This window comes from Salmo trutta, chromosome 12 (genome assembly GCF_901001165.1).
Source record: "Salmo trutta chromosome 12, fSalTru1.1, whole genome shotgun sequence".
Taxonomy (NCBI): domain Eukaryota; kingdom Metazoa; phylum Chordata; class Actinopteri; order Salmoniformes; family Salmonidae; genus Salmo; species Salmo trutta.
The window spans coordinates 34,283,114-34,296,538 of NC_042968.1; the positions used below are offsets into that span (position 1 = coordinate 34,283,114).

Sequence of the window (13,425 nt, forward strand, 5' to 3'; positions counted from 1 at the left end):
GTCAAGAGGCAGCCAGTAAATGAATGGCAGATAGGATTAGAAGGAGGGGGGGGGGAAGAGAATGGAGGAGAGAGGAGGAGAGCATGTGAGACAGAGAGAGACAGAGACAGAGACAGTGACAGAGACAGAGACAGAGACAGAGAGAGAGAGAGAGAGAGAGAGAGAGAGAGAGAGAGAGAGAGAGAGAGAGAGAGAGAGAGAGAGAAACTCATAGAGACCAGCTTTGCCAGTCCAAGACTAAGTCTCTCTCCACTCCAACAAGTCCTCTTCAGAGTGCTCCAGCAATACTTTCATCTGAGCTTAGTGTGAACGTATAATGAGAATAGAAGCCATATAGATATGAATGGAAAGGCCTATTTTACTGGCCTTGCCTGCTCGCTGCTAATCTCTAATCTTGCAGACAGTGGAAGACGCTTTTTCACGTTCTCTCAGTTTATAGGCTACAAAATCTTCCTCCCTGATACTTTTCATTCAAAATATTGCAACAGTTTCTCTGCCCCTATTGTGAATGATTTCAAAATGTTCTTCACACAATTGTTTAGACACCAACTCTTTCCCATAACATGTACAATAACAGGTTAAATCAACACTGGCTTTTTTTAAACTCTGAATCACTGCTTGCACAAAACCTGAGGGAAAAACAACCCCGACTATTTATCTATTTATCAAGTCAAACTCAGTTTGGTGATAGAGGCAGAACATGATGTCACAAGGCAGGATCAAAGAACCAGCTATCTTCCCTAAATATTCAACAACAAAACAACTCCATATAATCCCAGTTCACAGAAAAAGACTGACTAGAAACTATAATGGAATGATTTACTGGATATATCTCCCCTCAAAATAAATGTTCTTCCTTCCTAATAAAATAGAAAATCCCCAAGTACATATCAATGTTTATCGAAGTCAGCTGGGTTACTTATAGGATCCTGCTTTGTGATGCACCCCTCTGATGTCATTCTGTTGCCTACCTAAGTACTTCTTCCATCCTGCCCTCGTTGCCTCATTGAGTCGGCTCTCAGACACAGACAACTGGAGAGTCTGAGCTGTGGGCTCTGTGGGAGACGTATTAAACACTTTACAGTCTGCTGCCTCCATTGACAGTCATGACAGAGTGTCAGACCTATTGAATTCTATAGTCAAGGCTTAGTTTATCTGCTATGAGGAATGTGGTAAAAAGACCTCCGTCCCACTTCGAATTTCCTCTGGCCGAATAGATGGTCACAGCAAGTGTGCTCTCTAAAGTGCAGAAACATAAACACTCTCACACACACACACACACACACACGCAGGCACACGCACATGCGCACGCACACACACACCACTGAAGTATAACAAAACTACTGCATCATTATACAGTACACTGTCTCTGTCAACGTAGAATACAAAAATGAAGTATAACAAAACTCCTCTTCCCTCATCCAAAGAATTCACGTGCACTTCCCTGTCAAATGAATAATATCAACCAAATAAAAGAGAACACCAAAACCCTTGCCTCAGCCACCACCTTCGCTCCTCCATGGAAGGTTTATTCTAGCAGCATTACCATATGGACCGAGACGTGGGCTCAATGAGTGAAAGGGCCTTGGTTGAGGCTGTCTGTAACAGGATTATGGGGATATTATGGTGAGTAGGAGTGGCTCCCGGTGTAACTGGCTGTGATGTGAATAGGATTTCTGTGTGTCTGGTCTGATCAGGGCCGAGGCTGGGGGAGGGCTACTCTCCTCTCCCCTCCTCTACTCCAGATAATCCTTTACTGTTCTCTTCTCACCCCCCTGGCCGACCGGTCGACCTTCAGGATACTTCATCTGCAGCCACACACACACACACACACACACAGGCTGCTACTGCTGCGACTGAGTTTCTCACTGTCTCACACACACAGAAATTCACACAGAAAGGGATATAGAGAAGAGAGAGATAGAGAGAGAGAGAGACAGAGAGATAGAGAAATAGCAAGCAGCCCTTGAGAATAGGGCTTCACACTTTTTATTGAGGCCTGGTGACATGAAGAACTCTACTGGGATGGTAAGATCACTTGTTTACTTCTCTCTCTCTTTCTCTCTCTCTCTCTCTAAAAATGTCAATAGCAGTGTGTTTACATTCAAATTAATTAGTTGTTTCCTCAGAAAATTCCCATTTTGACATGTCCCACATCAAGATTTGAACCCACTTTATTTAACCTCTTGACCTGGGAAAACATGATTTATTATGAAGTTCAACACGTGCTCTTCATGACAGAATGTTACAATGAGGGGAAATTAATAGATTGGACAGAATGACATGTCCCTAAAGGCAGTCTACTCATAGAATGATGACCCATGTGTGTTTGGTGTTATCTTGGCTGTGCCTACAGTAGCAGCTTAGGTATTGGTGTATTGGCGCTAGTGTTTTGGTGATTCAGTGAAATTATTCGTGGTACTGAACATGTGGGCTATACTGTCTCTGCAAGAAGGCTTTGGTAGTGAAAGAAGTACTCAACTTAAAAAAAAATACCAAATGAATTGAAATTCAACTGAACATTTGTTATATGTTTTGTATTAATCATTGCATTATTAGGCTTTAAAGCTAGAATCTGCAGTTAATACAATAACAAAGCAGAAACCCCACCTTTGTTTTGGTAAAAAACTGAGGGATAGGGCTGGAGAAATGTAACCACTCTCAAAATCAAAGACCGAGCTATGGATGCAAAGACTGACCATCTATGGTATTAAAATGAGAGTTTTAACCATGTTTTAAAGCTATACAGTGTGTGTTTACATTTACGTTGTTGACAAATATTGGAGTAAAACAAGCTTATATTTTGGGTTCTGATGGGTTTCAACAGTTGAACTAAGCTCATGAGGCATTTATAAGTGTTATTAATTTATAAGTCCAAAAATTGACGTAGCAACTAAAGATTCTAGCTTCAATAGGTATTACAGTTTGATTGGTGTCAACATGTTTCCCTACCATCAAGCATTATGTGCAGTTCAGATATAATAACACATTCATCTTTTATATTTGACATGGTAGTAACTAGATTCCATTAACAGTGTCTCTTATACAGAAGGACGTATAATCAAATAAGGGACCTAGAAAGGATGTGTTATTTCAGTTGTGATTCATCTCTCTTCTCACAGCCGCTGTAGCGTGCAGAGCACCCTCAGTCTGGCCAGAGACTGGGATTGACTATACACTTTACTGAACATAGACCTTCCATTACTCTTCCATAATAGTCTTATGTATTAGTGTAAATGGCTAGAGGTAATTGGTAGTGGCTATGTCAAAGCTACTTACTGTATATGGAAGCATAGTCCTGCCATAATCAAATTCAAATTGGGAGTTGATTTTGCCATACACAGCCTCACAGTCAAATAGTTGGATCGTCAAACTCCTGATTTAGCCACATGGCTTGCTTCATTGTTTTGAACTGATTCTCCTGCCAACAAATACCATTGCAAGATATATGATCACAGTGTACACTGATATTATATGATGCTAATATATTATTGTCCAAATGTAGCAGAACCCCACACCAGTCTGATTGAATGGCCCCCTCTGTAGCAGCCATGACCCCAGAGCAGCTCCTGGACCCGCAGGTATGCAGTCCTGTAGGGGAAGTGAAGGTCTTGCCTGAGGAGGAACGAGGGGAGGAGTCTGTCCCCTGTCCCCAGGAAGTGATGGACTGCTATGGCCACTCCCCCTCAATGACTCACAGCCCCAGCACCGACAGGTGGGTCAGGAAACGAACAGACACACGACACACACAACGCACGCACGCAGGCACACACACGCACACACAGAAAGGGAGGCAAGGGAGAGAGAGTGAAGCACAGTGAGGAAGAGAGAGGATATGAACACATGGTACAAGAAGGAGGGGGGTAGAGAAGTTGTATGTGAGGTTATTCATAGAACAATCCTTTAATAAGGGGATTTAAATGATGTACATCCTCCTTGTCTGGGTCCCAAATGTCTCCTTATTCCCTATATAGTGAACTACTTTAGACCATATAAAGGGAATAGTGTGCCATTAGGGACTCATCCCTGGACTCTCCGTTTTGCCATGTATTGACTTTGTCTCTCTGTTGTCCTGCAGTCTTAGCAGTGAGGGGCCATTCTGTCGTATCTGCCACGAGGGAGGGGATGTCGGGGAGCTGCTCTCCCCCTGTGAGTGTGCAGGGACGCTGGCCATGGTCCACCGGGGCTGCCTGGAACACTGGCTCACTGCCTCCAACAGCAGCCGCTGTGAACTCTGCCACCACCAGTATTCCCTGGAGAGACTGCCCAAGCCACTCACTGAGGTAGGGGAGAAAGAGTAGGGTGAAGTTACCCCTAGACGCTGACCTTGGGTCAGTTTAGCATTTCCCCCCACTATTGGTTAAGGTTAGGATTAAGGGAGGGGAAGCTGATCATAGATCTGTACTTCATGGACATTTTACTGTGGCGTTAGGTGAGATGGAGACATAAGCACTCACATGCATGACGGCATAGACACATGCAAGCAAACACACACGCTCAAGCACACATACACTAACAAACGCACACTCATAAGCAAACACACACGTGCACTTCCGGGAGAAAGGGTGCACACACCAGAGGAGGCTGGTTGGGGGGAGCTATAGTAAGACAGGCTCATTGTAATTAATGGTTGGACTGCAATTAATGGAACGGAGTCAAACGTGGTACAAAATAGATGTCATAAAAAGCACCATAAAACTACAGTAAAACAGTCATCACATCCCATTTGGAAAGTATTCAGACCGCTTTACTTTTCTACATTTATTTTGTTACGTTACAGCCTTATTCTATAGTTGATTGAATTATATTTTTTCCTTATTAATCTACACACAATACCCCATAATGACAAAGCAAAAACAGTTTTTGGGGAATTTTTTTGCAAATGTATATATGTTTTTATATACCTTATTTACATAAGTATTCAGACCCTTTGCTATGAGCCTCGAAATTAAGCTCAGATGCATCCTGTTTCCGTTGATCATCCTTGAGATGTTTCTACAACTTGATTGGAATCCACTTGTGGTAAATTCAATTGATTGGACGTGATTTGGAAAGGCATATACCTGTCTATATAAGGTCTCACAGTTGACAGTGCATGTCACAGCAAAAACCAAGTCATGATGTCGAAGGAATTGTCTGTAGAGCTCCAAGACAGGATTGTGTCGAGGCACAGATCTGGGGAAGGGTACCAAAACATTTCTGTAGCATTGAAGGTCCCCAAGAACACAGTGACGTCCATCATTCTTAAATAGAAGATGTTTAGAACCACCAAGACTCTTCTTAGATCTGGCCGCCCGGCCAAACTGAGCAATCGGGAAGAAGGGCCTTGGCCAGGGAGATGACCAAAAACCCGATTGTCACTGACAGAGCTCTAGAGTTTCTCTGTGGAGATGGGAGAACCTTCCAGAACGACAACCATCTCTGCAGCACTCCACCAATCAGGCCTTTATGGTAGAGTGGCCAGAGGGAAGTCACTCCTCAGTAAAAGGCACATGACAGCCCGCTTGGAGTTTGCCAAAAGGCACCTATTGACTCTCAGAACATGAGAAACAAGATTCTCTGGTCTGATGAAACCAAGATTCAACTCTTTGGTCTGAATGCCAAGTGTCACGTCTGGAAGAAACGTGGCACCATCCCTACAGTGAAGCATGGTGGTGGCAGCATCATGCTGTGGGGATATTTTTCAGCGGCAGGGACTGGGAGAATTATCAGGATCGAGGGAAAGCTGAACGGAGCAAAGTACAGAAAGAACCTTGATGAAAACTTGCTCCAGAGCGCTCAGGACCTCAGACATGCGCAACGGTTCACCTTCCAATAGGACCGCGACTCTAAGCACATAGTCAAGACAACGCAGGAGTAGCTTTGGGACAAGTCTCTGAATGTCCTTGAGTGGTCCAGCCAGAGCCCGGACTTGAACCCGATCAAACATCTCTGGAGAGACCTGAAAATATCTGTGCAGCTACGCTGCCAAAGGTGCTTCAACAAACTACTGAGTAAAGGGTCTGAATATTTATGTAAATGTGTTATTTTCAGTTTTTTTATTTTATTAACTTTGCTAAAAATTCCAAAAAACGTTTTATTCTTTGTTATTATGGGGTATAGTGTGAAGATTGATGAGGGGGGAAAAACAATTTAATATATTTTAGAATAAGGCTATAAAGTAAAAAAATGTGGAAAAAGTACTTTCCGTATGCATTGTACATCAACTATACTGCTCAAAAAAATAAAGGGAACACTTAAACAACACATCCTAAATCTGAATGAAAGAAATAATCTTATTAAATACTTTTTTCTTTACATAGTTGAATGTGCTGACAACAAAAATCACACAAAAATAATCAATGGAAATCCAATGTATCAACCCATGGAGGTCTGAATTTGGAGTCACACTCAAAATGAAAGTGGAAAACCACACTACAGGCTGATCCAACTTTGATGTAATGTCCTTAAAACAAGTCAAAATGAGGCTCAGTAGTGTGTGTGGCCTCCACGTGCCTGTATGACCTCCCTACAACGCCTGGGCATGCTCCTGATGAGGTGGCGGATGGTCTCCTGAGGGATCTCCTCCCAGACTTGGACTAAAGCATCCGCCAACTCCTGGACAGTCTGTGGTGCAACGTGGCGTTGGTGGATGGAGCGAGACATGATGTCCCAGATGAGCTCAATTGGATTCAGGTCTGGGGAACGGGCGGGCCAGTCCATAGCATCAATGCCTTCCTCTTGCAGGAACTGCTGACACACTCCAGCCACATGAGGTCTAGCATTGTCTTGCATTAGGAGAAACCCAGGGCCAACCGCACCAGCATATGGTCTCACAAGGGGTCTAAGGATCTCATCTCGGTACCTAATGGCAGTCAGGCTACCTCTGGCGAGCACATGGAGGGCTGTGCAGCCCCCCAAAGAAATGCCACCCCACACCATGACTGACCCACCGCCAAACCGGTCATGCTGGAGGATGTTGCAGGCAGCAGAACGTTCTCCACGGCATCTCCAGACTCTGTCACGTCTGTCACGTGCTCAGTGTGAACCTGCTTTCATCTGTGAAGAGCACAGGGCACCAGTGGCGAATTTGCCAATCTTGGTGTTCTCTGGCAAACGCCAAACGTCCTGCACGGTGTTGGGCTGTAAGCACAACCCCCACCTGTGGACGTCGGGCCCTCATACCACCCTCATGGAGTCTGTTTCTGACCGTTTGAGCAGACACATGCACATTTGTGGCCTGCTGGAGGTAATTTTGCAGGGCTCTGGCAGTGCTTCTCCTGCTCCTCCTTGCACAAAGGCGGAGGTAGCGGTCCTGCTGCTGGGTTGTTGCCCTCCTACGGCCTCCTCCACGTCTCCTGATGTACTGGCCTGTCTTCTGGTAGCGCCTCCATACTCTGGACACTACGCTGACAGACACAGCAAACCTTCTTGCCACAGCTCGCATTGATGTGCCATCCTGGATGAGCTGCACTACCTGAGCCACTTGTGTGGGTTGTAGACTCCGTCTCATGCTTCCACTAGAGTGAAAGCACCGCCAGCATTCAAAAGTGACCAAAACGTCAGCCAGGAAGCATAGGAACTGAGAAGTGGTCTGTGGTCCCCACCTGCAGAACCACTCTTTTATTGGGGGTGTCTTGCTAATTGCCTATAATTTCCACCTGTTGTCTATTCCATTTGCACAACAGCATGTGAAATTTATTGTCAATCATTGTTGCTTCCTAAGTGGACAGTTTGATTTCACAGAAGTGTGATTGACTTGGAGTTACATTGTGTTGTTTAAGTGTTCCCTTTATTTTTTTGAGCAGTGTATATTATGCACTCAATTTATCAGGTTTGAGGTCACTTTCAATTCCCTTCCTGAATTGACTCAATTGAAATGGAATTTACCCCAACCCGCCTGTCACTTAGTTTCAAACCCATTAAGGAATATACAAACTGCTGTCTCAAAGTCTTCATAGAAGAGAAGAAAACAAACAGTATTCAGGTTGCAGATAGAGATATAATGTATAGAACTGCAACGATTCCCTATTCTACAGTCCACATAACCCTATCTATTCTATTCAATAAATTTCTATCTGGCCATTGTGTAACAATTCACCCTCCTGAACAGAGCCCCTAGCTGGATTCACATTGGAGTGTCTGATGTCACTGACTGCTTTTACCAGTAAAGCCACTTAGCCTGAGAAACAGATTAGATGGTGTTTCCTGTCACTTGCTGTAGCTGCTCCATAGAGTTTGATAGATGGTTCACTTAGCCCAAACACTGTTTTAGCATGGGCACAGCGATATCAAGGGCTTTCATCATTGTGAAGTAGTCAACTGGGTGGGACTTGCAATGGCTTAAGGAAGGATCCCAGAATTTCATCCAGGTCAGCAGAAGGGGCTGAAATATATTCCTGAGAAAACATTCCATAATGGCAGGTGGCAGTGAATAACCAACCTTGGCTTTAGCCTATACTTCCAGATTATACACACTCCAGCACAGTAAGTGGTGCTATGCACCTTTTCAGTTTATTTAGAAACGGGCAATTCACTCTCAGAAGTAGAAAAAGAGGAGATTGTCTACTTTAAAATGGAGACAGCATTGCCCTCAATGGCACTGCCCATGTTGAAACAGAAGCAGCCATTGCAAAGATATGAGCTTTCTAATGCATCTCTATGAGATTCCTCAGGACAGGGTAGGACATTACGTCGTCTGGTACCTTGGTCTCCTCCCAGCCTATCGCATGTGTGTTGGCCACTGGCACCGGGTAATCTGTTAAGAACCACGTGTTGTATGGAGGGAGCTAATGTACGAGACACACACACACACACGGAGTAGGAGAGAAAACAACAGCTGATCTGACAGATGAATGGAGATATGGCCTGGATCATCATCAAAGGGTTCAATATTCAGTGGTTAACATTTTAAAGTCTCAAATTCTAAAGTGAAATGTGATTTTCGATACTCATCCAAAAGCCAAAAACTAACACCATCTACTGTAGATACTGTACTTGTACATAACAGTGATTTAGATTGTTCTGTTGTCTGGTCTACCCACTAACTTTATGTTCCCTGGCTTCCTCTCAGTGTCAGTGAATGGCACATATGAAATCATGCATTGCTTAATGTCATTTTGAATTGAACTGATATTACCATCATTCTATCCATTCTAATTACAGTATATCCCCCACCTCCCCCGTCCCCTCTCTCCCTCCCTTCCTCAGTGGCTGGGCTCACCAGCCATGCAGCATCAGAGACGGACGCTCTGCGGGGACGTCATCTGCTTCCTGTTCATCACGCCGCTGGCTAGCCTATCAGGATGGCTGTGTGTGCAGGGTGCCATGGACTTGTATTTCAGTAACAGTATGGAGGCTGTTGGACTCATGGTGCTCACCCTGGCTCTCTTCACCATCTACTGCTTCTGGACTGTGGTGAGTTGTTGGGGCTGTTGTGGGTTGTTGGGGTTGTTGTGGGTTGTTAGGGCTGTTGTGGGTTGTTAGGGCTGTTGTGGGTTGTTAGGGCTGTTGTGGGTTGTTAGGGCTGTTGTTGGGCCTGTTGTGGGTTGTTGGGGTTGTAGGGCCTGTTGTGGGTTGTTGGTCCTGTTGTGGGTTGTTGGGCCTGTTGTGGGTTGTTGGGCCTGTTGTGGGTTGTTGGGGCTGTTGTGGGTTGTTGGGGCTGTTGTGGGTTGTTGGGGCTGTTGTGGGTTGTTGGGCCTGTTGTGGGTTGTTGGGGTTGTAGGGCCTGTTGTGGGTTGTTGGGCCTGTTGTGGGTTGTTGGGCCTGTTGTGGGTTGTTGGGCCTGTTGTGGGTTGTTGGGCCTGTTGTGGGTTGTTGGGGTTGTAGGGCCTGTTGTGGGTTGTTGGTCCTGTTGTGGGTTGTTGGGCCTGTTGTGGGTTGTTGGGCCTGTTGTGGGTTGTTGGGCCTGTTGTGGGTTGTTGGGGCTGTTGTGGGTTGTTGGGGCTGTTGTGGGTTGTTGGGGCTGTTGTGGGTTGTTGGGGCTGTTGTGGGCTGTTGGGGCTGTTGTGGGTTGTTGTGGGTTGTTGGGCCTGTTGTGGGTTGTTGGGCCTGTTGTGGGTTGTTGGGCCTGTTGTGGGTTGTTGGGCCTGTTGTGGGTTGTTGGGCCTGTTGTGGGTTGTTGGGGTTGTAGGGCCTGTTGTGGGTTGTTGGGCCTGTTGTGGGTTGTTGGGCCTGTTGTGGGTTGTTGGGCCTGTTGTGGGTTGTTGGGCCTGTTGTTGGGCCTGTTGTGGGTTGTTGGGCCTGTTGTGGGTTGTTGGGGCTGTTGTGGGTTGTTGGGGCTGTTGTGGGTTGTTGGGGCTGTTGTGGGTTGTTGGGGCTGTTGTGGGTTGTTGTGGGTTGTTGGGGCTGTTGTGGGTTGTTGGGGCTGTTGTGGGTTGTTGGGGCTGTTAGGGCTGTTGTGGGTTGTTGGGGCTGTTGTGGGTTGTTGGGGCTGTTGTGGGTTGGGGTTACATTGGGATTGTGTATAGCAGTGGAGGCTGGTGGGAGGAGCTATGGGAGGACAGGCTGGAATGGAATAAATGGAACGGTATCAAACACACGGAAACCATGTTTGACTCCATTCCATTTCTTTCGTTCCAGTCATTACAATGAGCCCGTCCTCCTATAGCTCCTCCCACCAGCCTCCACTGGCATGGTGGAACAAAGTAAATAGAATTACTAATAATACTATAATTATTAAAGGGTTAATGCAATATTGTTTCTACTTCCCCAGAGTCAGCTGAACTCATGGACACATTTTTAAGTCTCTGTGGCCAGTATAAAGAAAGCTAGAGGACGTTTCACCAATGCTAACTAGCGTTAGCGCAATGACAAAGTCTATGGGATCAACTAGCTGATTGTGCTAACGCTAGCTGATCCCATAGACTTCCATTCATTACTATCCGTCAGAGATGATAGTGTAAACCAAAGCCAGCTGTTATTGGGCAGTTTCCCATTTAAAACATTTTTCAAGGTTCCTGTATGCGTAAGTGGACGTTCCCTCTCTCAAGTGAGCATCTTTGAGCATGCTTACCTATGTACGCTCAAGCTTTTTTGCGACGTCTTCATTATCCACCATCTTTGATGTCCGTTTTCTTCAGTTTGGTGCCTAATCAACATGGCCCTGGTTGGGGAAGTAAACTAACACAGCTTGCATAAGTGAAGTCACCTGTGTTTTAATTAAAGGGGAAGTTAAGTATTTTACAACTTAATGTTAGATGGTTCCTCACCCTAGGTAGTCTATGCACCAGGAGAGATTGTAATCCATGGTTCTGTTTTTTTAGAACAGCCACTACAAACTTCCCTGACTTAAAGAGAAATTTCACAATTTTCCCTTGTCATATTCATCATCTCCAGCACCACGCAACATCAACATGTGTGAAAATTGTGCGTTTTCTATCTTTTGTAGTAAAAAAAGATAAACGTTTCCAATGACATCATCTGTGTGCATCATGTGATTTTAACCAATTATGAGTAGTAATTAACCAATTATTGATGTCATTGGAAACACTTAGCTTCCTCTATCTTTATTAATACAAAACATACAAATGCGCCGTTTCACATATGTTGATGTTGGGGGGGTGCTGGAGTGAACATGAAGTTGAATATTTTAAAAATGTTCCTTTAAGCCACTGTCTGTTAAAAATCAACTGCTCTCTTCTACCACCAGGTGTCGCTGCGCTATCACATCCACCTGTTCAGGACGTGGAAACAGACAGACCAGAGAGTCAGGCTACAGATCCCCCGACCGGCACGGACCATGCACACACACCACACACTGAACCTCAGCTTCCTTAGCAAGGACACCAGAAAGGAGACTGTGGTGTAGATGGAGTGGAACTGGGTGCAGTGTCCACGATACTTTGGCAAGAATACTGTGATGTAGCCAGAATGGGACTGGGTCTAGTGTCATATTTCTAGTGTAACATTTAACAGGTCCCCAGTGTCCAGTCTGGAGCGTGAAGTCACAAGCTCTGCTGGTTGGCTACTGCTTAGCAACCTAGTGGTGCCAAAAGCCCTGGTCTGCCCTAAAAAGCCTATGTCAACGATCGCCAGAACGGCCAATTTTTACACCCGTTTTGGACTCCATTATGTGCTTATTATGATCAAGTTCAATCCCGACTGTGAATTATTTAAAAGTTCGCTACAAATCGAGAAATTGTATTAAATAGTGATCCATTCTGACTGCTGCATTTGTCGTCACACAGGATCAGGTGCTGACACAGTCCAATCAGGGGCCATAAAGCTACGAGCAGGCTCTCTCAGGCAGGATGAAAACGACTACGTTGACCATGATCCTTCGCTAGTTACTGCCACTTTCACCATGATCCTTAATGATTCTTTGGCGCCATTCAGCAATATGGTGCTTCAAAGTCAAATAATTCCATCCGCCATCGGGAGCTTTCATAGGAATACGTGGATGACGTCAGCGCTATCACCATCTACTGGTTTTAATGTCTATGGTTTCCTGGGCAAGGATACTTTGGTGTAGCTGGAGTGGGACTGGTCCCAGTATCCACTGTACGCTCAACAAGGAGACAATGACATGAGCAAGGAGACTGTGGTGTAGCTGGATTGAAACCAGGCCAGATCTCTCTAAGGATACAGTGGTGTTGCTGTAATGGGACTGGGCCCAGTCCTCATGCTGCTTCAACAAGGATACAAGGTTAATTTCTATTAGAATCAGGCCCAGTCTCCACACTTTTTTTTAACAAAGACTTGGATCAAGGAGACAGCGATGAAAATGTTCTACCAAGGAACCTTCAGAGGACCAAACCTTTCTCTGCGAAGAATACTTTTTATATATTTATAGACACCAGCCTTTTGGAGACTTACTCAGTTGAAAGTAACTCTTTTTCTAAAGACTGTTTTGTAAAAGAGTGATGAGATTAATGACAATGAAATTGATGTCCCACTCCCAATTTATGTTGGGCCCAGAGTTTTTCCCAACCCTGTTCCCAGACTATGAAAAAAACTATTGGACTCTTGTTTAGAATGACTAGTTATCGTTCACTTAACAAGCTTTGTTAGACCTGCAAACATCTTAAAAGGACATTTCACTCAAATAAAAGTTTGTTAGATATTTTTAGCTGTATTCCTCAATGATGAACACTGTCTCATTGGTTTCCTGCTTCTAAACAACCAATGTGGGACGTGGCTTCGTTTTTACATTAGACTACAAACTTTGATTTGAAAGTGTAATGTCCCTTTAAGTGACATTTGAAAACAATCTTTCCTGAGGACCACAAAGTCAGAAATGTTGCTTTGACAATCTGCGGTGTTGCAATGTCGTTATTTATACAAATCTTTTGTACGACTTTATACTAAGTTTGTCACTACAAACACAGTGGCTAATTACTGTTGTAATATCACTACTAGAGTAACTTCAGCATTACTGCATAGGTATAAGAGACCATTTTATGTAAAGGGTTATCCATTGTTTTTCCAGGCACAGGCTATACCAAA

At 44.7% G+C, this 13,425-nt stretch overlaps 1 protein-coding gene across 2 annotated transcripts; it reads left to right on the forward strand.

Annotated features, from left to right (window-relative positions):
- Nucleotides 1-1,938: 1,938 nt before the first annotated feature.
- On the forward strand, nucleotides 1,939-13,406 carry LOC115203417 (E3 ubiquitin-protein ligase MARCH3-like). 2 transcript variants are annotated; one of them, XM_029768100.1, is made up of 5 exons: nucleotides 1,939-2,028; nucleotides 3,506-3,715; nucleotides 4,079-4,283; nucleotides 9,190-9,396; nucleotides 11,630-13,406. In XM_029768100.1, the coding sequence occupies exons 2-5, from the start codon at nucleotides 3,531-3,533 to the stop codon at nucleotides 11,786-11,788; spliced, it is 756 nt and encodes a 251-aa protein (XP_029623960.1). In that variant the 5' UTR covers nucleotides 1,939-2,028; nucleotides 3,506-3,530; the 3' UTR covers nucleotides 11,789-13,406. The 2 variants fall into 2 exon arrangements, with proteins under 2 accessions (XP_029623960.1, XP_029623962.1); XM_029768102.1 differs by lacking the exon at nucleotides 1,939-2,028 and having other exon boundaries at nucleotides 2,330-3,715.
- Nucleotides 13,407-13,425: the final 19 nt, after the last annotated feature.